This window comes from Gigantopelta aegis, chromosome 10 (genome assembly GCF_016097555.1).
Source record: "Gigantopelta aegis isolate Gae_Host chromosome 10, Gae_host_genome, whole genome shotgun sequence".
NCBI lineage: Eukaryota > Metazoa > Mollusca > Gastropoda > Neomphalida > Peltospiridae > Gigantopelta > Gigantopelta aegis.
Window position 1 is genome coordinate 13,228,697 of NC_054708.1, and position 22,681 is coordinate 13,251,377.

Below are 22,681 nucleotides of genomic sequence, written 5' to 3' on the forward strand. Positions count from 1 at the left end.
CTACATGCATAATAAGGATCATGGATCAATCACAGATACAAAGACAGTTTACCTCAGCACCGGATTCTGCTAACAGTTTAACAAGAAAATCATTGATGTATCAAAGACATATTATTAGATTTATAGGTTTGCTGGATTTTGTCATGGAAAACTCTAATTTACATGTACTTTCGATCGGAGTGTTTGAAAATACTTGGGGATTATTAAATATTAATCCATAAAATGACTGTAAGGCCCATTATATACAACATATAACATGGCACCAATGATTTTCTTTAATATTACATGTATGAAAATGAATTTACAATAATTAGGCCATCATTGATCTAAAGTTTCATACTTTACATATACATGTATGTATGTATACACTAGCTGTCAATGTCTGTTATAAACAGGCATCCAGATTTCACGGAAACAATCATTTCTGGTAGCATGTCAGCAAAATCAAGAAATGGAAGTACATTACCCATTATCATGATCACATGAAATTAGTTTCTAATGGTTTCCCAAGGTTTCCAATTATCACAAGACATGGAACTGAAAAGTGTTTTCCATAACACTTGAAATCCTGAGGCCTGTTAAAGGTGCATACCCTAGTTAATCTACAAACCTGTAATACACATGGATAAAGTTACAACAGAGTGAAATAAGAGTATGTGACATTAAAACCGGAAAATATCCATAAACAATAGACTAAAACTTGAATCAATAATCGCTACTTCTCAGAAGCATGTGTTTTCAAAAAATATGAAAAATACATTTTGTAATATTAGAAACAATGGGATGACCAGAAACACTTTGGCTCTACGAAAATGGATAATCTAAGCAATAAAATATAAGTAATGTTTGATTTCAGTGATCATAAACAGCTCTAATAGTGAAACATATGCTGTAGTGTTTAAAAACTAGGGTCTGTCCCTTTAAAAGTGCTTAAAAACACAACTATAATAATATTATGAGTACATTTACTAAAGTGTTGGCAAGTTTGTTTGTTTTTATTTAACGATGCCACTATATAGCTATAGAGCACATTGATTTTTTTTATCTTATCATCGGCTATTGGACGTCAAACATATGGTCATTCTGACACTGTTTTTAAGAGTGGCTACATAGGCTACATTTTTACGACAGACAGCAAGGGATCTTTTATTTGTGCTTCCCACAGACAGGATAGCACAAACCATGGCCTTTGTTGAACCAGTTATGGATCACTGGTCGGTGCAAGTGGTTTACGCCTACCCATTGAGCCTTGGGGAACACTCACTCAGGGTGTGGAGTCGGTATCTGGATTAAAAATCCCATGCCTCGACTGGGATCCGAACCCAGTACCTACCAGCCTGTAGACTGATGACCTAACCACGAAACCACCGAGGCCGGTCGGCAAGAAGATAAAACCATCCAAGGGAAGACTAATTAATAATTGATTGCAATTAATGTACATAGTGTTTTAACATGTATACTATGATCCCATAAAAATCTTTTTCCATCCAATTCATTTGAGATTTTCTGCTGGTTTGTGCATACATATAATATGTATATATATAATATATTTACTTTTATTGATGGTATCAACACAAATGACTATAACAAATGAAATTCACTTGCCCTATTCTAGAAGGCAAAAGTTTAAAAAATATATATATAATAAAAAATAAAAAAGTAAATGTCAACCAGTGGTAAAATGCCATTTAATGAGCAAGGTAAAAATAGTTTTAAGCCTAAAAGCCAAAGTCAATGATGTAAGTAGAAAATAGCTGACAGGCAGCAAAAATCACTAGTCGTTTACATTCCAGATTATTAGTACAAGGAATGAAATCTTTTATTTAGCGACGCACTCAATACATTTTATTTACGGTTATATGGCGTCAGACATATGGTTAAGGACCACACAGATATTGAGAGAGGAAACCCGATGTCGCCACTTCATGGGCTACTCTTTTCGATTAGCAGCAAAGGATCTTTTATATGCACCATCCCACAGACAGTATAGTACATACCACCGCAGGGCTAGAAATGAAAAAAAATAATCTACATGCACCAGGTGCATGCTGAAAAAAAAGTTACATGCAACATTAAAATTCTGCATGCACCAAAAATAAGGTAAATCCTGTTAACAATGAGGAAAATACTATTTTAATTACCTGATTACAGTGTTGATTTTTTTTTTTTTATACGAAGCTATTCGGAATTATTCGGCAATACCTATATTTATTTGTTAACAGTACCGAAACGTTATACAACTGCGTTTATTACCGATTCTTGATCAAATTTGATAATTTCACCCAACATAAACGCCTTACAGAAATCTATAATAGGCCTATTACAAAAACGTACGAATATTTGTGTTTTATATTAGCAAGTTATCAACTTTTTTAACTCGATAAGATCTGTTGGTATAATATAAATTAGCCTATGGAATTCGATGAGAAGTTGCGATTGAAATAATCACTGGCTGACTTCGAGTCAACTATGCGAGTAACGCACCTGCACGTTCGCAATCATCTGATCAAGTGTCCATATCTGAGGTCGAAAATGTTCAAGGCAGTTACGGTACTTTGTATTGATCACAGATCTGGCAGAGTTCAATTTGTCAGTGACGACAACAACTGTGTTATGTGCGTGAATACCCCAAAGTTGGTCTCGACCACCTTCCCTAATACCGTTCACGGATATAACCGAAATATTGCCAGCAATTTTCGCAAATATATTTCACGGAAATGACCGAAAGGGCGCCATTGTTGTAAGTAGGATTTTGGGATACAAAATGGATGAGCCCATAAGATAAAAGTTATCGTTTTCATATGGTGAACAGATTACGAAATGCATACGCAAAAATTCAACAACTTGAGTCTGAATCTGGTAGACAACAGGATACTAGTATACGCAATACACAGTACTTGAAAAATATTAGCAAGCACCGCGTGCACCCAGTTTTAAAAGTTACATGCACACGTAAAAATCAGCATGCACCAGTGCATGTACTAACACTGCATTTCGAGCCCTGCACAGCCTTTGTTACACCAGTTGTGGAGCACTGGCTAGAACGAGAAACAGCCCAATGGGTCCACTGACGGGGATCTATCCTAGACTGACCGCGCATCAAGTGAGCACTTTACCACTGGGCTACATCCTGCCCAGTTTATTAGTACACGTACAAGTATTACATGTAACAGGGCTTCTAGATTATAGTAGCCACACTGCCATGGGTAGTGATATTCAATGTTGGGCTAGTACAAGTAAATAACTACTACTGAAACACCAGATGGCTGCATGGTGAAAAACAATTTGTGAAATGTTGCAGTTAAGTCTTATTTTATAAATATAATATCCTGATCCCACCACAACCCCCAATGTTAGTGTTTTTTAAGCTGATCTCCCTCTTTAGGTAACATTACTATTATTTAGTAAAATGATATTAACTTAAAGTAAAGTAGGGCTAGTAAATTTTTAATCATGGCCAGTAATTTTTTTAAATCACTGATCCCATGGCTAGTGGATTAAAAAAATATGTCTAGAAGCCCTGATGTAAGTCCACAATGTAATACAATATGTTCTTCATCTAGCACTTCAATGTTTTCCACCTCGTAAAGACATTAAATACACAATGACTAATACGTACACAAACAAAATGAGCTCTGATATAATCAATAATAAATAAAGTGTTTTCCATAAATATCATTAGCCACCAGACAGGTAAATAGCATAGGTGTTGATATACAGATTGGATTACATGTATGTGTGACATACACAGCTGGATTCAGAAACCATGTGTTCAAAAACCTGTGAATTTAATTTATTAAGATAGATCTATTACTAATGATGAGATTTTTGTGGTAAATTTACAGGCTCTCATAAGTATTTCACTTATAATGTTATCGACCTCATATAAACCAATGACCAACGACACACATGAACATTAACATAACCAACAATACAAAATATTAGTAATTTGGATTATATAAACATACCATATATGATTTGTGATTGGACATACAATGGTGAATTTTGTCAAAAGTTAAAGTTAAGTTTGTTTTGTTTAATGACACCACTAGAGCACACTGGTTTATTAATAATTGGCTATGACAGTGGGTTCCGCGTAACTGCATAGTCTCCGTGCAAATAGACTATTAGTCAATTACCCGATCTAGTCATTTACGCGAAAGGCTACTGCACATTACGGCAATCTCGTAAAATAGCCCGATCATGTATGTATACACTGGCTACACATCTTCGTTCCGTTTAATACTAAACTGGTATCCATTGCATCGGAACGAAGTAGTGTAAACAGTGTACATTTGGCCGGGCTATTTTGCAAGATTACGCTCTGCTTAAACGTTACACTTTTTTCCTTTGCATATTGCACTATCTTCTGATGTGAACAAACGGTTACATAATCCATCCGACACCTCAAACATAATAATAATACCAAATATTCAATTAGCGTAATGGCGATCTTGCGACCGGTAACAAATGATATCATGCAGAATTCAGCGTAGGCCTTATAATGTTTGCTTATTTTAATAATCACGGTTATTAATTTTAACGGTATGCATTCAACATGTATGACAGCATTGTCTGGAAGATCTGTAACTTGTTATTTTTACTTCGTAAAATCTTTGAACCAAAGTAATAAAAACAGCCCGACAATGCGTGTCAATTTTAATACACATGCCAGTTCAGGGCCGAAACACATGTAGGCTATCTCAAGGACTGAGTTCAGCCAGACCAAGCGAAAACAAAACGTTCGGTAGGCTGGTTTGTGTGCTTCAAGTTAAACCAAATGGACATGATGAACACCAATCAAATAGTTCGCGAACGTTAGGAAGAATGTTCGTTGGCTGAACTGAAGACAGCTCTCGGGGCAAATATACGTCACACTTCAGTCAGCTGACACCCGCATGTCAAGAGACATTGTTGCGGACATTAAACAATACGATTACGCAAAAGTAAATCTTGATGTATATTTGTAGAAAAACAAATAGTTGTTCGCATCAATGAATACCTAACTGCAGTTTTTGTTTATTCCTTTGTCTTTGTTAATTTTGTACCTATGGTCGAGAGCACACATGCAGATCGTGATCACGGGAAATGAACATGCAGTATTTATAGGCTACAAAATGCAGTTAAATGTACACTGAATAAAAGTAGTTTACAATAATCATATTTGTTAGATAATTTTTGCTATAAATTTGTAAGACTGTGAGGTGACATTTAATAAGTTAGCTGGATTTTAAAAAGACCGTAAATTTTAATTTTATTAACTTAAAAAAAAAAAAAAAAAGGAGTATACTGTGAAGTCGGCAAGCAGAAATCACAATCAGTTGATTGCTCATTAATACCTGTAGTCATTTTCAAAGAAACAACTATTTTTCTTTTGTCACTTTATTTTATTTAAAGTATACTTGTAATACAAAATTACCATGATGATAACTAGTTTAACGTGCCCATATACCACTAGGGTTTCGAACACGCCCATCCTGAGTCCGACCTCCGATAAGATCGGTGGCCTGACTCGGGATGGGGGGTGGGGGGGGGGGGGGGGTGGGGTTGAAAATGGGCAGAATTTTGAAAATAGCAATTAGTAAAAAAATTAATAGAATAAATAAAAAAAAATAAAAAAAGGTTACAAGCCAAAAAAAAAAAAGAATTGACTGCTCGGCCGAATATTTATATAATTTGGAGCATTTTAGAAGGGCAGTCCAAAATTAAATAAGAGAAGAAGAGAGGATCGAACTATTTAATAATATTATAAAAAAAAAAAAAAAGTAATTTCGACATAAAATTTTGAATGCAGATCTAAAAGTTTAAAGTCCGATCGATATATCCACGCGAGTGGCCTCGTTAAGGCCCTTTGGGTGCACAGCTTAAAGGGACGAGATGGGTTGCATACCGTCAAGAAAACCCCTAGACTGACAGTCGATAGACGTTGAAGGTGTAGTGCTGTGCTGAAATACAGATCTTGAGAAGCCGTATCCGTCTGAACGAGAGAGAGTATCAGACTAGGGTATAGTCCAGTCGTCATGGGTTGGTATAGTGGTGCGGACGGGTCCGACTCCGGAGGATACGAGATGGTATCACTATAAAGCAAGGTAAGTCTAGAAAAAGAGTAGTAGGGGCCGACCCCGCTTCCTATTTCTTCTTAGAGTGGGGCGGTCAATCTTCCAGTGCTGCTAGGACAGGCTCGGACATGTAGAGACTAAACGCGAACAACCGTGGGGTTCTGCAGAATGGCCGTCATACAAGTCACGAAAAAAAAACCAAGTCGACAGTCAGACGGAGAAATGACGTGGAGGCAAGGAATCTCACTAAAAAAGAATCCAACCTGGTGGTGCAGGCTGTCGAAACGAGAAGCGTTCCAGCGTTCAATCAGTTCCAGTGGCTGCATACATCCCAGTAGAAAACTTCATTTCGCTGACAAAAACAACAAAATGAAGGACACCCAAGTCGAGCACACGAAAGCACGTGCAGTGTGCACACGCGAAACAAACACGTCTTACCGCGGGGAGCTCCAGACTGGGAATCCAAAATTACCAGCCCAGCTCTTTGATCGTCGACAGCTCAGTCGCTAAATAAACCTCTTCTCTAGTAATCTTTTAATGATTTTAGCAACCCAGCGGTAAACATTAATTGATCTCACATTCACAGCTTCTCACAACAAACTTCAAGAGAATTATTTTATTTGCCGATAATCCCTTTATTATGTATCTATTAGCTAAAATAAACAACAATAAAAACAGTTATCCCACACAAGATAATTTGTGAATGGACTAAACAATTAACCAGCATATACTACTCAAGTTTTATTGACTACTACAGTCTGTAATACAGATTTACGATATCCGGCGGTGTCACGTGACACAACAAAGATGGACGACTTCGCAGGTGTGTAATAGATTAGCAGTTGTTGATTACAGCACTTAAATAATTTATTTTAAACTACAACTTGTTTTGACATGAAATAAAGGCATGCTTAATTTATTTTGTTTAATTATACACATTTTAAATTGCTTTTCTGCTATTTTGGTTTGCAATTACACGCATTTTGATCCGAGAATCTATTCAATTAAACGGCACGTCTTGCATTCAAACTGTTGGAAATGGGTTGGTGTTTCAACAAATATTGCAATTAGGCGATATATTCAATTACCCGGCATGCGATTAGGTGGAACCCACTGTATATGTCAAACATTTGATACTTATGACTCTTAGTCATCAGAGGAAATCCTGCTATTTCTTTTATTAGTAGCAAGGGATCTTTTATATGCACTTCCCACAGACAGGACAGCACAATACCACAGCCTTTGATCTACCAGTCATGGGGCATTGATTAGGATGGAAAAAACCAAATCAGATGTCCTTTTATATCTCACAGATAAAAGCATACATTTATTAAAAACATTTATACATCAGCAAACTTAAAGTAACTTAAATTTTGTACTATATATTTTTTTCACCATAAAAAGGTTTTTAGATTATTTGTGTATAGACTATAGTTCTAAGATAAGCGGAATAGATAGATCGAGTCTTTAAAATAATATATGGTGCCAATCATAGATGGTTTGCTTTAACATCAAACCATGGACAAAGAAAAGTTGGAAAACTGTTTAGGATATGCATATAAGACATGTAGCATATGATTAAATTATATACAATTAATTTATAGAAAAAACAAACATTTGTAATTGTATAAAAAATTGTTGAGCTATTCATTCAGGAGTATTAAAGCACAGGATGTATTACTTATGACTGTGCATAATTTTCCTACATTAGGTCATGTCATGCATCTTAACTAAATCTTATGAAAACATTATACACTCAGGTATACCTGCCGGTCCTGTAATGTTGGCTTGTAAACAAATGACCTATTGATAGCAACACATTATTAACTAAGTTAATAATGCAAAAATATCAAATGGTTTTATAACCTGAATATTACGGGTAAGTCATAGGATATACTGTAATATATTAGGATAAGGTCAGATGAATGAATGAATGAATGAATGAATGCTTTAATGACACCCCAGTATAAACAAATGAAAAAGAAAAATATTAACTGGTGATGAATGAATATGAATGAATGAATGAATGAATGAATGAATGCTTTCATGACACCCCAGTATAAACAAATGAAAAATAAAAATATTAACTGTTTGGTAAAAATGAGTCAGGTCAATTTTTGTATATATATGACTGCTCAGAATACGTAACTTCTGAAGGAACATGTTATGTGCATGTACTGAAACTCAACGTCTTAATTGTCTTGTGTAGTATATCGATCACAGACCATTACATCGCAATTGGATTACTGGTCTTAATGCCAATAATATAGCACATACGTTTTTAGCAAACTTGTACATGTATGCTACTGTGATACAGGCATGTAAACATTATTAAATATTCATGAAATAAATATAAATAATTAATAATAAGTTAAATAACATACATGTACTTGAAAAGCTTGGGTAACATAAATTCTTTTTTCAACTGTTAGAATTACAGCCATACATGTAGGTGTGACTGGTGGTAATTACAAACAGATCACAGGAGTAATCAATATGGCATTAATTATTAACAAGAATTCTGCGAATTAGTCAGTGTAACCGGTTAGTACCCGGTAGGTTATGTGGTACTTCTCAGCCGTAACAGATTCGGTTACTACTTTGTTTCGAAAGTTCATCTAGAAGGCAAAATGGGTTGCCAATCAGAATGAATCATACAGTACTAAACACCAGATACATGGATCAAACTAAAGAATCAAGCTTAACATAAACATTTTCAGTCAGTTTAGTGTTTAGAGAACCCATTTAATTCCCAAGAGATGAAATCCTGGAAGATGTTACATGTCTAATGCAATTAAAATGATGTTATAAGAAATATAATAAACATAATTAGAAACGTTATTTTGTTTGGGTATTATTCGTTACACTTAAAGTGCCATCACCTGAGAAAATAGTGAAAAACCATGCACTACGAACAAAAACGTGATTGCAAACTAAGCATTTATTGTGGAAAAAACCCAAGACGTAACTGATACAATACCTGACCTACTGTTTGAGATTTATTTCAATGGCTGAATATACTGTCACCTGCTTTAAGGAATGAAACAATGCACCCACTGTTACCACATATGCATGTACATGTATGCATGTTTCTCAAGTAGTAGCAAAGGGTATCACTGCATGTGGATTTTAAAATAAAAGACATGTACTCTATTGACAGGACATCACATACAACAGCTTTGATAACACACGTACTAGCAGTAGAACACTGAATTTCAACCCTGCAGTATCCATAGGGTAATTAAGTAACACTCTCATCATTTGGGTGTAAATGTGGAAGTGTATCCAGTTTATAGTTCAAAAACTATCAGAGACAGTTTATTTCCAATACTATATGCCACCCAAAAAACAAAATACCTATATATGCAATAATAAAAATAAAAAAAATTATAACTAAATTAAATTAAAATACATCTGATAACCTGACCCACAAATAACCCTCATCTGCAAGACCTCATGGTAAAAGGGGAGCTATCACTTTCGTCCTCATTGCTCCCCTAGCTAAGGCTATACATGTAGTTTAAGGAAAGCATTTTAGCTTCCCACACATTTAAGTTTATAAAGTATCAATATACTAAATAACTCCTCATAATCAAAGTTACGAGAACAATTAATAACTCCCCTCAATGTACTTCTTTATGGTGAGGTCTGTTCCTGATAATGATACCACTAGAGTACATTGATTAATTAATCATTTTCTATTGGATGTCAAACATTTGGTAATTCTGACTCGTAGTTATCAGGAAAGCTCAGGAAATCTGCTACATTTGTCCATTAGCAGCAAGGGATCTTTTACATGCAATTTCCCACAGACAGGACAGCACATACCACAGTCTTTGACCAGTTGTGGTGCACTAGAAGAAACTCAATTAGTTTAATGGTTCCATCGAGGTAATTCGATCCTGCAACAAAAGCACCTCAGGCAAGCGTTCAACTGACTGAGCTAAATCCCGCCCCTATTTCAATATTAATGATCATTATAACATCTCAACTGTAATCCACTCCAATTAAAGTATGCTTTTACATGTATGTACGTGTTCCTGTAATAATGAATAAACTACACAAAGGTTGATGGTACTATAATTCAATAAGTAGTCGTTAAGAACCTTAGACTTACTGTTAAGAATATTAAATTCATCACTATAACTACAGATGATTTAGTCTATAATTTAACCTGAATGATAATATTAAACTCATGAAAAATAAATGTATCAAGTTAAATACAGTGCACTTACATGTACTTGTACATGTACATATACATGTACATATCAGGAACACATTTTAATTGCATAATTATAATTACAGTGAAACCTCTGAAGACCGGACCCTCTGTAAACCAGAATTCCCTCAAAACCGGATGTCTTACAGAGTTACTTTCTAAAAACCAGGATAGAACGTAACCTCACTAAACCAGATCCCTCTTAAAACCACACAATTGTATTGGTCTCAAGGGGTGTCCGGTTTAGAGGGGTTTCACTGTATTATTATTATTATATTTGGATATTGATTGTGATTACAAGATAAGTATACATACATGCATGGTAGCACATGTACAATTGTAATCAAATTACACTGCACATACAATACATTTTCTTAAAGGATCTTTTTCACCAAGTTTCACCTATACAACAACAGATTTCCAACAACCTGACATAGGCTATTCATTACATTTTCCTATTCATTACCTGAAAGCCTATATGTATATGTCTGGTAAATCCCAGACATGGCTTGAAAAATTGACTAGGTAAAGTTGCATGTGTTTATTTTACCCTTGCTGTTAGCTTAGCTAAAGCACATGTTGCTCATCACACCCAACCAACCCTTTCTCTTACCATGTGGTGCTATACATACTTGTTACCGTATCTTACAAGAACTGATAGTTCCATACAATTACAGATGTACAGGAGCCACTGCTGTTGGGAGGTGTCTGCTGTGATTGGTAATTACCGGTACTATAGTCATTCTGGATTGCATGTGTAGGATTCATCTCCTGATAGCCTATGTTCCACATAAAGGGCATTTTCTCATGTAGCTAACTTTTTCTGAAAATGAGTGTATAATGTTATCAAAGTGCTTTTCACGAAAATTACTTGATGCCTTAATTTAGTATTATCATTATTTTGTTGTTATGGGGTGTAATTAAACATCCATCTGTCCATCCAAGTAGGAAACACTGGCTAAATGTGAAACATTTTCTTGGTAACTACGCACAATGTAATTTACGTTGCACATAAAACAGACTATAGGTTATACTAACAGTCTTGACCAGGAAAGGCAAATGATTACTTGCACTCCCTTCCACACTCAGTAGCTAGGAAATTTAAATTAGGAGAGGAGCAAATTGATTATACCTTGCAATAAAATTGTTTAATGCATTTTATTTGAAACTTCATGCGACTGATCATCTATTGTCCTTCCCAGCCTCCATGAACAGTGTTCTTTGTAAATAATTTCAGTTTGATTTGATGTAAGAAGAAACGTAAAACTTTTAGAAATAACAAAAAACAAACACAATTTAGAAAACAATCAGCTAAGAAAACAAGGTTCCCTGGTGGGAAGGACTATAACACCATTTCAGGAGAGTAATTTTCAGCTCGCCTTGATTTTATTCATGGCAAAGACTGTTTATACAATTTACTTTGCTTGTATTTGGTGTCTGTTATAGTAAGGTGTTTTCAGTTTTTAACAATCAATATAATATTTGTCAAAACTCCCTCATTCTCTGGACCAGATTGGCTTTTTTCCCCATATAACCAGTGATCAAGAAAATCGCTTAAAAGTTAAAAGTTGATGAGTAAGGGTAAATTTGATGAATTATTGTTCAAAATTTAACTAATCTCGACAGTTTAAGAGAAATGATTAGTAAACTTGTAAAAATGCTGCATAATTTTACTACTAACAAGAGGTCAATCGACTCCATGGGCCTAAACGGTCATCTGAGTACATTGTTGACCACACCTACTGGATTCATGGAGTGCATGACATCATTTTCATGGGAGTACAGAATAAACAAATTCACAAATTTTTTCCCCATGGGTCAAGGAAGCTTCCCACTTATTTAGTAGTAAATGGTCTAGTAGGTACACATGTATGAAGAAATCACAGTTTAAATACATTTCTCTACACAATTCTAGCAGTATAATTTTCACACCTCTCAAGTCACAAATAGGAAACTCAACATAAATAAGATTTAGAAGATAAAAAATCTTCTGACCTTTACATATATGAAAGTCACAGACTCTAGTTTTAACCCTTGGAAATGGATATAAATAAAACTAAAGGCTATGAACATAGTACATGGGTGTTGCAGGGATTGATCCAGGCATTCTGTGGTACTGAACATGGGCCCCTTCCCAAAAGCATGTGTATCTGAAAATTCCCAATTTGTAAATATTTGTGTAATTATGTCTGTTCTGATAATGCCTAAACAAAATAATATGTGTTTTATTCTTAAAAAACAGGATAGGTGTAGGTAGACTTCTTTTTTTTTAAAATCAAATCAAACCGAGAAACAAACATTAATTGGCTGAGGTGTTCCAAATCTATTTTACCAATATTGCAAAAAATCAGGGATCATTAATAAACAAAAAAATATCAGTCACTAAATAAAATTAGGGCAGGTTGGGAAACCGGAAACACACATATTTGTTTTTAGGCCTAAATTAATTCCACAGTGGTGCCTTGCATCATTCAGTATCTTTAAAAACAAATCTTCCCAATGACATCAGACATGGGACCTTCCCAAAAATATTTGTTGTGTATTTTAGCCTCAGCAATTGAGGCTTGACTAAAAACAAAGCAAATATGTACCTGTATATCGCTGATCACTGGACATTTTATTGCTACTGAATGGCATCATAATGTCCCACAACATATATCCAATACCTAGGGGACTACCATCATGTATAAGCAATACACATATTAATTACAAAAGGCACTTCCCATACGCCTGCCAAGTGTGAACTGATTAAGTCTTGTTTTTACTTATTTATGGGTAATTTGCAAACCACTTAATGGTTGTACTAAATGGTACCCATATTTTTATGACAACAAGCCCACTTAACATACATGTACAGATCTGTATAGTCATTGTTTACCCATATGTTCATAGTTATGCTTTTGGCAGACTTTGTTAAACAATCAAGGAAACCATAATAAGACAAGAAATAAGCATTAATATTGGCCAGGAGGTTTTGAGCATGTATACAGACAACAGATCACAAAGAAAAGGTCATTCAGATACATTGCTGCAAAATTCCTTAACATAAACAGAATACGTTACTTGTGCAACAAAGAATGAATGCTTAACGACACCCAGCACGAAACATTCACTGCACTGGTCACTGAGTAAATTATGCATGCTTAAACTGATGATCAGTATATGGGGTTTTTTTATTGTTGTTTGAGGTTTTCTTTAGTTTAAATTACATGTACATTTTAGGACCTAATAACCATGTCTTCTAGTTTTTGGTGTAAAACATATATGGTACTTTTTCAACATGGTATAATTAGACCATATGGTAAAAAATTACCATGTTTTGTAAATGGGTTAGTAACCAGTACTAGTATTACACCAAGCACTAGAAAACATGGGTATTCAGAATTAGGTCTTAAAATGTGTTTGTGGGTTGTAACTTGTTAGTATTTCATAGATCAATCTGACTGCCCTACATGTATCATATGAGGTCTATTTAACAGCAGTTATACAATACCCCATGTGCTTCACATCACCAATAATTATAGAAAGTATATAGTGTATAGCTAGCATACATGAAATTTATACATTGCGAATATGTGACCTAAAGTGCATATTCACAAATAAAGCATGTTGCAATAGTAATTCAGTTTACAGTATTTAAAAAATGGACAATTATTTGTAGGGTGTTCATTATATTTGAATTTTCGGTATGAGGTGGTTTGAGAAAAGTAAGTAGCTATAGGGACTATCTACTGAGTATAGTGATGACATGAATAACTGTATTGGGGGAAAAACCCCATGGCATTCTAGTTCCAATAAGACAGACTAGCTGGTAGATATTCTTATGCTGACTGCATTATTTTTAACACATTTTGAAAATGTTTAACAGCATCCCTACACAACAAATACATCCGCTATATAGGGTGTTGAACAATGGTAGATACACCATCATAGTAATACATGTATATAAATGACTTGATGATCACCATATCAATGCACAAATTCAAAAATTAAGTTAAAAACACGGTGTAAAGAGCTGTGCAAAAATATAAGTATCACAGGTAAGTATATTAAAATATCAAAGTTAACATTTGTAAATATCTACTCTTCAGTTATTACAAGCATTTTTAGTGGAACTGTACATTCTCAGTCGGAATAGTACATTTCGAAATGCACTATTCTGACTGAAATAGTGGTGAAAAAAAAAAAAATTCAAGCCCTGACTTTTATTAAGTTAGACCTGACATTGACCTCCGGACAGCCAATATTTACATCCTGTATGGCTGAGTGATCAGGATAGGGTGTCCATCCACATATCACTAACCATAACAAAGAATGGCAATGTCCATGACTGATTTCTTGACCTTTCTGTCAGTTTCATATTACAGTCTCTTCAGCTAAATCCTTAAACAATTATGCTCCAGCAATAGATTTTTCTAAAGGGTCTTTGATATATGTACTGTGAATACACAACAGGACTCCCTAATATTGATTCTTCACACAGCCGGACAAAAAAAAAATTCCTGACAATCAAGCAAATAAATATACAGTTAAACCAGGTTTGAATGACTTAATGAATAAATGAATGTTTAAAGACACCCCAGCACAAAAATACATCGGCTATTGGTTGTCAAACACTGGTAAACAAACTGGGTTTAAGTAGCCACAAAAGATGGCCCAATCAATAGTTATTTAGTAATGAAGTGCATTTGTACATCACAGGATCGAACCATCTCGGTGGATTCATTCAACTGATTGGGATTTTTTCTCGTTCCAACCAGAGTACCACAACTGGTCAAAGGCCGTGGTATGTCGTTTTCTGTCTGTGGAAAAAAGTGCATGTAAAAGATCTCTTCACGTATTAGCGAAAATGTAGCGGGTTTTCTATGATGACTATGTGTCAGAATTACCAAATGTTTGACATCCAATAGCCGATGATTAATTAATCAATGTGTTCTAGAGGTCTCATTAAACAAAACAAACGTTTTATATGTGCATCTAAAGGTAGATTAATAACTCTCTGAAATATGTGGGTGTATTGTGGTTCAGTATAAATGCACTTGTTCAGTCATGATTCAAATAAACAAACTTTTAAATAGAATAAAAGATTAGGCTAGCTGCCACACAACTCTGTATTGTTACAGAATAATAAGTCTGAAAGCTAAACAAAATACCGTAGTGGGGTCAGGGACATATATACATGTAGTGGTGATGTTTCTTTAATTCTAAATACATTAGCATTTAAATACACACCAAAAAACTTTCAAATCTGAAAGTATGCAATCTTTATTTAAGTATATGTAGCAATGCACATATGACTTAAAGCTTCTCAACAAGGAAGAATAACAAGGCTTTAGATCTCACTAATTTGGGCACAACCAACGGGGACTTTTCTGAGTGCAGGAAGGTCGTTTTAGTTCAATACTGCATTAATAGCTGCAGTAGAGTTGTCAATATTCAGAAATGCATTTCAAGTTATTACAATCTAATTAAACTTAACATTTCAGTGGTTTTGAGGTGAAATGTTTTGAGATCAGGCTGACCATCAGCATGTTTGTACTTAATTTGGGAGTGATTATTTTGGGCACAATGTTTATCGATCGCCTCGACTTTGATGCAATCTAAAGCCCTGCATAATGAGTATGAATATTACTTTTGTATACACAATGGGAGAGTGGGTGGGTGGTCTTATATTTCAATGGATTTGCATTTTCTTTCAACACATAATTCATTATAAGTTTAAACAAATTCATGCTTTAGCCAAATAAAATAAAGCCGGACTTAAAAACAAATGACCTTTTTTTAGTTCAATAATGTTACTAATTAATAGCTGGATAACAGTTGTACTTATTCAGAAATGCATTTCAAATTATTTTAATCTAATTACAGCTCAACATTCCATTGATTATGAGGTGAAATATTTTGAGGTCAGCAAGTTTGTACATTGGGCATACTTATATTTTGGGCACACCCTTTATTGTCTCAACTTTGGTACAATCTAAAACCCTGATGTGTGTGTGTGTGTGTGTGTGTGTGTGTGTGTGTGTGTGTGTCTGTCTGTGTGTGTGTGTGTGTGTGTGTGTGTGTGTGTGTGTGTGTGTGTCTGTGTGTGTGTCTGTCTGTCTGCATGCATGCATGGTGTGGAGGTATGATATACGGTACATATGACAGTGAATTTTATGTTTCTCCTTGCTTTGTTCATTCACCAATCCCCACATACTGCTTATTATGTACATGTACTTGTATGTCAGTAATAGCCTGAGATTCCAGTCAAATTTTTTACAAGTTTATAATTCAATTTCTTGGGTCTGTGATGAAAATAATATCCTTTTATCTTTCTTTCCTTTGTTATATATATATATATACTTAAAATCATGCAATATAACCTGATAAAATAAATGATAATCCTAACTACAACTGAAAACAAAATTTCATTCTGACCCATGCATGGAAAAGACAAAATGAAAAAAAGAGTGGAGATCTTAAAACTGTACAGTCAAGAGTTTTATCTCTGAAGTCTGATTTTACAACTGCATGTAGCTATGGCACAGATTAAAAAATATATATACTACATACAAGTGGACACTCTTAGTTAGACTTCAGTTCACATAATAAAAATATAAACAGTTTACACATCTGTAGAAAATATATTCAAAATGTGGACATAATATCTGTTGTTAATTTAAAATGGAATACTGAATTTCAATTTTAGGATCAGGGTGGAAATACGGGGCATCAGGGGAGATTACTGAATGTTACTAAGTATTAATATAGAAATTTATACAGATAATAAAACTCTGACAGTACTGTGCCAAGACACAGAACTACAACCTACGAAGTTCACATGCACATTTTAAACATACAAAACATGAGACAGCTATCTCTTGAAATTCTAATGCTAAGCTCAGACTGCCAAATGTTACAACATAATTGGCCAACTCAACGGTTGTGATGTAATTTCCCCAACTTCCAACTTACGACAGATGTGCTCAGATTAACAACTAAACAGGCGTAGAAGTTGTATACAACAAAAATCCAGTTGTTAGAGCACTTAGACTGGCACCCCTGTGCGTGCTGTAACCTCACCGTGGTGCAGGGGTGTAACATTCTCTTTGAGAATGGCCAATACAGCACAAATTGAAATTTAGAGTAAAAGTCAGTATCTATCTGTGATATTTGTATTTTTGCACAGTTCTTTACACTGTTTTTATTTAAATCTTGAATTTTTATATTGATGTTGATCATCACCTTATTTGTTTGCATTACCATAGTTTGACACCCAATGGCCGATGTATTTTTCGTGCTGGGGTGTCGTTAAACATTCATTAATTCATTCATTAGACTGGCAATTAAACAGTCGTAGAAGTCATATGACAGCAAAGACAAAAGTTTGCCAACTTTGTGCTGACAGTTGGTAGTCTGAGACTAGCATAAGATCAGTGTTCAGTTTATAATCGAGTGACATACTCAGCTGGGAGGTCTGGGGCTTCGTCCTCCTGGCCTGGCACATCGACGTGGATGAATGCAGCTCGTTTGGTGATTTCTTCCATTGAATAATGGGACAGGAAATTGGTCCACATCGAATCTAATCAAAGAAATGGTGACGGCAATAAAACAGAATGTCAGTAAAATAAATCTAGTTCTCAGACTTAATATTTGCTGTAATATGTGAGCTGTTGCTCGTATTCAAACCTGTACTGTACATAAAATACGTTTTTAAGCGCGGGATCAATTACTTTTACTGTGTTTCAACATTTTATTGTGCTCATGCAGTGATGGCGTGAGGAGTATTTCTGGTTTTATTATGATCACCGGCCTCGGTGGCATCATGGTGAGGCCATCGGTCTACAGGCTGGTAGGTACTGGGTTCGGATCCCAGTCAAGGCATGGGATTTTTAATCCAGAAACCGACTCCAAACCCTGAGTGAGTGCTCCGCAAGGCTCAATGGGTAGGTGTAAACCACTTGCACCGACCAGTGATCCATAACTGGTTCAACAAAGGCCATGGTTTGTGCTATCCTGCCTGTGGGAAGCGCAAATAAAAGATCCCTTGCTGCCTGCCATAAAAGAGTAGCATATGTGGCGACAGCGGGTTTCCTCTAAAAAACAGTGTCAGAATGACCATATGTTTGACATCCAATAGCCGATGATAAGATAAAACATCAATGTGCTCTAGTGGCGTCGTTAAATAAAACAAACTTGTGGATACAGGTTTGGCACACTGCTTTTTTATGTATTTTAACAAAAATATCATGGTGACCAAATGTTTAAATCAGATGAATTACCACTGCATGGTCTTATATTTAAATGTATGAGATCAACATCCAATCAATCATATATATATATATATATATATATTAATAGAATCTATCACTGTTGTGAGGTATAGATAAGGCTATTCCAACCCGAGGGACAAAAACATTTTGTCCCGAGGGTTGGAATTGCCTTATCTATACCTCACAACGGTGATTGATTCTTTTTCTTGCCCATTTAATTACAGTAACAAAACATTCATTTTGTAAGCTAGTACGGTCTGTAATCTAGAACGATTCGTATACATTTCACCTGCCAACTCATTTAATCATACACGGAAAAATATAGCCCACCTTATGCAACGACATAAATATATAATGTTCAACTTACTAATAAATATAAAGTTGAAAATATTAATTTGTTTAAATATTTTTAAAACAATGATACAACATGAAATGGCAAACAGAATTTTGAAAACCATAAGTTATGACGTCAATCGTCGTAAAACATGAGTTATGATGTGATGCGTATGTAGAAATTGTCTAGCCCTCGGGTCGGACAGATTTTTCTAGCACCGTGCAAAAGCTGGATAAACCTGTCCAGTGGGCAAGAAATATATATCTCAACTTTTTGGGTTTTAAAACTGATTACATGTATATCACCACTTTAGGCTTCAGAAAAGATATGTACAGGTTACTGAACAGAATTACATAATATGCATCTTCAACATTTTAAAAAATCACAATAGAATCTAATTTTCTTAATAACATAACATATTATGTTATATATGTACGTGTTACTTATGTATGTAAAAGATCATGGCTCAGTGGATTAAAAAATGATTTGGAATAAAATATTACTTACGATTGCATCCTAAATCGTGAACAGTTAAAACAACAAACTGCTTGTGCTTCAAATCTCCCTGTGAAAACAAAGATATTTTTAACTATATATTACATGCTTGTACATTTGTATTTCAATGAAAATGTTTATAATATTTTATATCTCATAATCATATATATATATATACTCAAGTCACATTAAAGGAACGTTTTTAACTTTAATAGCCATTTACATGCTGGGATCAAAATAGTAAGTAAAATATGGCCTGCTGGGTGTGGGTAATTTTTGGCATGCTTCCATCAGAGAACTGTTTAAGCATGCCTGGCATGGGCACAACCTTTGACTTTGCCAGAGAGTTTTGTCTATATGAAAGGCAGGCCTGCTGGTTTGGGGTTTTTGTTTTTTAAATAGCCGTCCAAATTGAAACAAATATGGCCTGCAGGGTGAGGGAATAGTGTGTGGAAAATTAGGACCTTTAAGATGTATCCATGACTAAACAGCAGTTGAGATAATCGTACATACATTTGTCTCTTCAAAAATTACTGGCAATTTGTTTGGTGAATTTTTATTTCACCTGCTAGTGCTAGGTCTAAAAAATTGATTATTTTATGCAGGTCGCTATTTCAAGCTTTGAATTATAGGTTCAGCCCTAAAAAAAAAAGTCTACACAGAGATCAGTATATATATGTAATGTACATGTATATATATGTCATGTATATGTATGTACATCACAATCTGTATGTAGGGAACATATTGTTTAAAAAAAAAAATGTCAGCAACATTTCTAGTCAGTTGAAAATTGATTAGCAATTACAGGTTATAATATTTTTAAATTGTGTAACAATCTTTAACATTTGTGTAGTGAATCCTAAAATGATACTGTAAAAAGAAAACTGTTCCCTTGTAAAATAATCCAATAGCTGATGCTTAATAAATCAATGTGCTCCATTGGTGTCATTAAACAAAACAAACTTTCAACTTTCATCAACGCCCCTTGAAACCAGTTTATAGAAAGAGTTCACTGTATAACCGTAATGGTACTTAATGAGATGATTCTGTTCTGACGCGCAGGCCTAACTCGCAATAATATTATGTTTACAAGTAGTGACAGAGCCGTGTCCTTGGCATATAATAGGTGTATTCATGAAGTGCATGCGGCTCAGTGATCCATTTTTTTTCCTTCCCAATTCATGAAGGTATGCAGGCATCCTAACAACACATTGAAAGCAGAATATCTCACTTGGGGGTGTATGTGTACATGTACATGAGCATGTATGTGCAGAACAAGTACACAAGGGCCACTAGCTGATCTGAACCTCACACACAGATACATGTTTACAGACATAACAGAAGAAGAAAGGAATGTTTTACTTACTGATGCACTCAAAACATTTTAATTAAGCTATAATTATATGGTGTCAGACATATGGTCAAAAAGTTAAAGTTTGTTTTGTTTAACAACACCACTAGAGCATATTGATTTATGACATATGGTAACGGCCCACACAGATAATGAGAGGAAACCTGCATGCTGCCACCACATAATGGGCTACTCTTTCCGATTAGCAGCATGGGATCTTTTATTTAATGCAGCATCTCACAGACAGGATAGTACATATCATGGCCTGTAATTAATTGCTACACCAGTTGTGGAGCACTGGCTGGAATGAGAAATAGTCCATGGGCCCACCAACGGGGATCAATCCTAGACTGATTATACTGATGACCAATATACTGATTGTTCAGCATTACAAATAGCAAAGAAAACTATGAATGAATATTATTCCACTGTGCATATCCTTTCCTTTTGTAAATTGTTCCTTGTTGTATAGCAGTGCAGAAAGTAGTGCAAAACAAGGTTACATGATGTCAATTTGACCTGTCCAAATAGTTGTATCAAAGGAGTATCATATTAATACATGTAGGTGGCGCATTGTGATTTTCCGCAGCTTTACTGCTGGGTTCAGGGTACTTTTTGTGCTTACATTTTATTATAATTAAATGTATACACTTCACTGCACTCAGAAGATCTAGCCGCCTACTTTTCCCAAATAGCCTCCCACTTTCAAACAAACACGTAATGAGCACCTGAGATTATATATACATGTAACGTAACAAAAAATATAACATGAACCTTTAGCTCTGAACCAAGTTCTATTATGCCTCATCATCATAATTAAAAATAATGATACACACACACACACACACACCGCACATACATATACACCAGGTATATATATCTATATATAAAAAGATAATCTGTCCTTTGATCTCATAATATTGGGGAGTTTTATTCACAAAATGAATTAGATAGCAATAAAAGAAATACATGTACCTTTACTACATGGTGTGCTGTTTTTAGACACTGCAAGTTCATTGACGGAAATATACCACTTAGTTTCCAACAGCTGATGATTTAATTAATATGCTCTAGTGGTGTCATTAAACAAAACAAACTCTTAACTTTAACAAATTTATACCACCAGTTGGTTAATCATCTTATTTCAAAATGGTTATCAATGCACTGTCCATGTATGTATTTGTAAAGAATTAAAAAGCTAGTAACCTGTCGAAGACGAAATCTGTATGAATATTAACATCATTTAGTGACTAGCTAGCAAATAGTGATAATTAATATAAAGATGAAATCGGTAATGAACATGCATCGAGGTCTAGATCAACTAGCAACACTTACAGACTGTCTAGCCAGAGAATATTTAGGTGCACACCAGTCAACCTCAAACAGACACTAACAAAATATATACATATCTTTCAATTATTTTTAGGCCATAATCACATATCTTTAAATGTTTCCGATATCGTCTAGCCTAAGGTTATAATTGTGTAAATTATAAATTTATGTATTTCTTGACAAATTCACTGAAATGCAACAAGTAATTTTATAAACTATGGCACTGGCAGCACGTTGTTTTATTTAGTCTAGTTAAGATTTGTAAACTGAATTTAGTTATACATTTTAAAGAAAATATTATCACAAAATCACAAACAATGTTGTGTGTGCAGCTTAACACAGACAGTCTATATTATACCAGTATAGTACTAAAAATATTCCTGTTTCTCCTTGTATAGCATGTTAAATTTTACATAATTATCAAACCACTATAAAAAATATATGCACATTTTTATTTACTGTATATAATATTTACTATTTACATGTATCAGAATGAACACGAATATTTAAAAAATAATACTTGATTAAATGGCAACTTAAATTTAAGCAATTTTGTTTATTATTTATCATTTATTATTTATGTTTGTAATTGTATTAATTCTCACATTTTCAAAGCTGATATCCCTGTAGATGAAC

The 22,681-nt window shown here is 34.6% G+C and overlaps 1 protein-coding gene across 4 annotated transcripts in view; it reads right to left on the reverse strand.

Moving 5' to 3' along the window:
* LOC121383065 (uncharacterized protein ZK1073.1-like) overlaps positions 1-22,681 on the reverse strand; it is a 95,560-nt gene that overhangs the window by 53,430 nt on the left and 19,449 nt on the right. For all 4 annotated transcript variants that reach the window (XM_041512833.1, XM_041512832.1, XM_041512831.1 and 1 more), the window contains exons 3-4: positions 19,375-19,432; positions 17,725-17,842 (exon numbers count right to left, since the gene is read on the reverse strand). In XM_041512833.1, the coding sequence (XP_041368767.1) occupies positions 17,725-17,842; positions 19,375-19,432 (176 nt within the window). The remainder of the gene's footprint in view (positions 1-17,724; positions 17,843-19,374; positions 19,433-22,681) is intronic.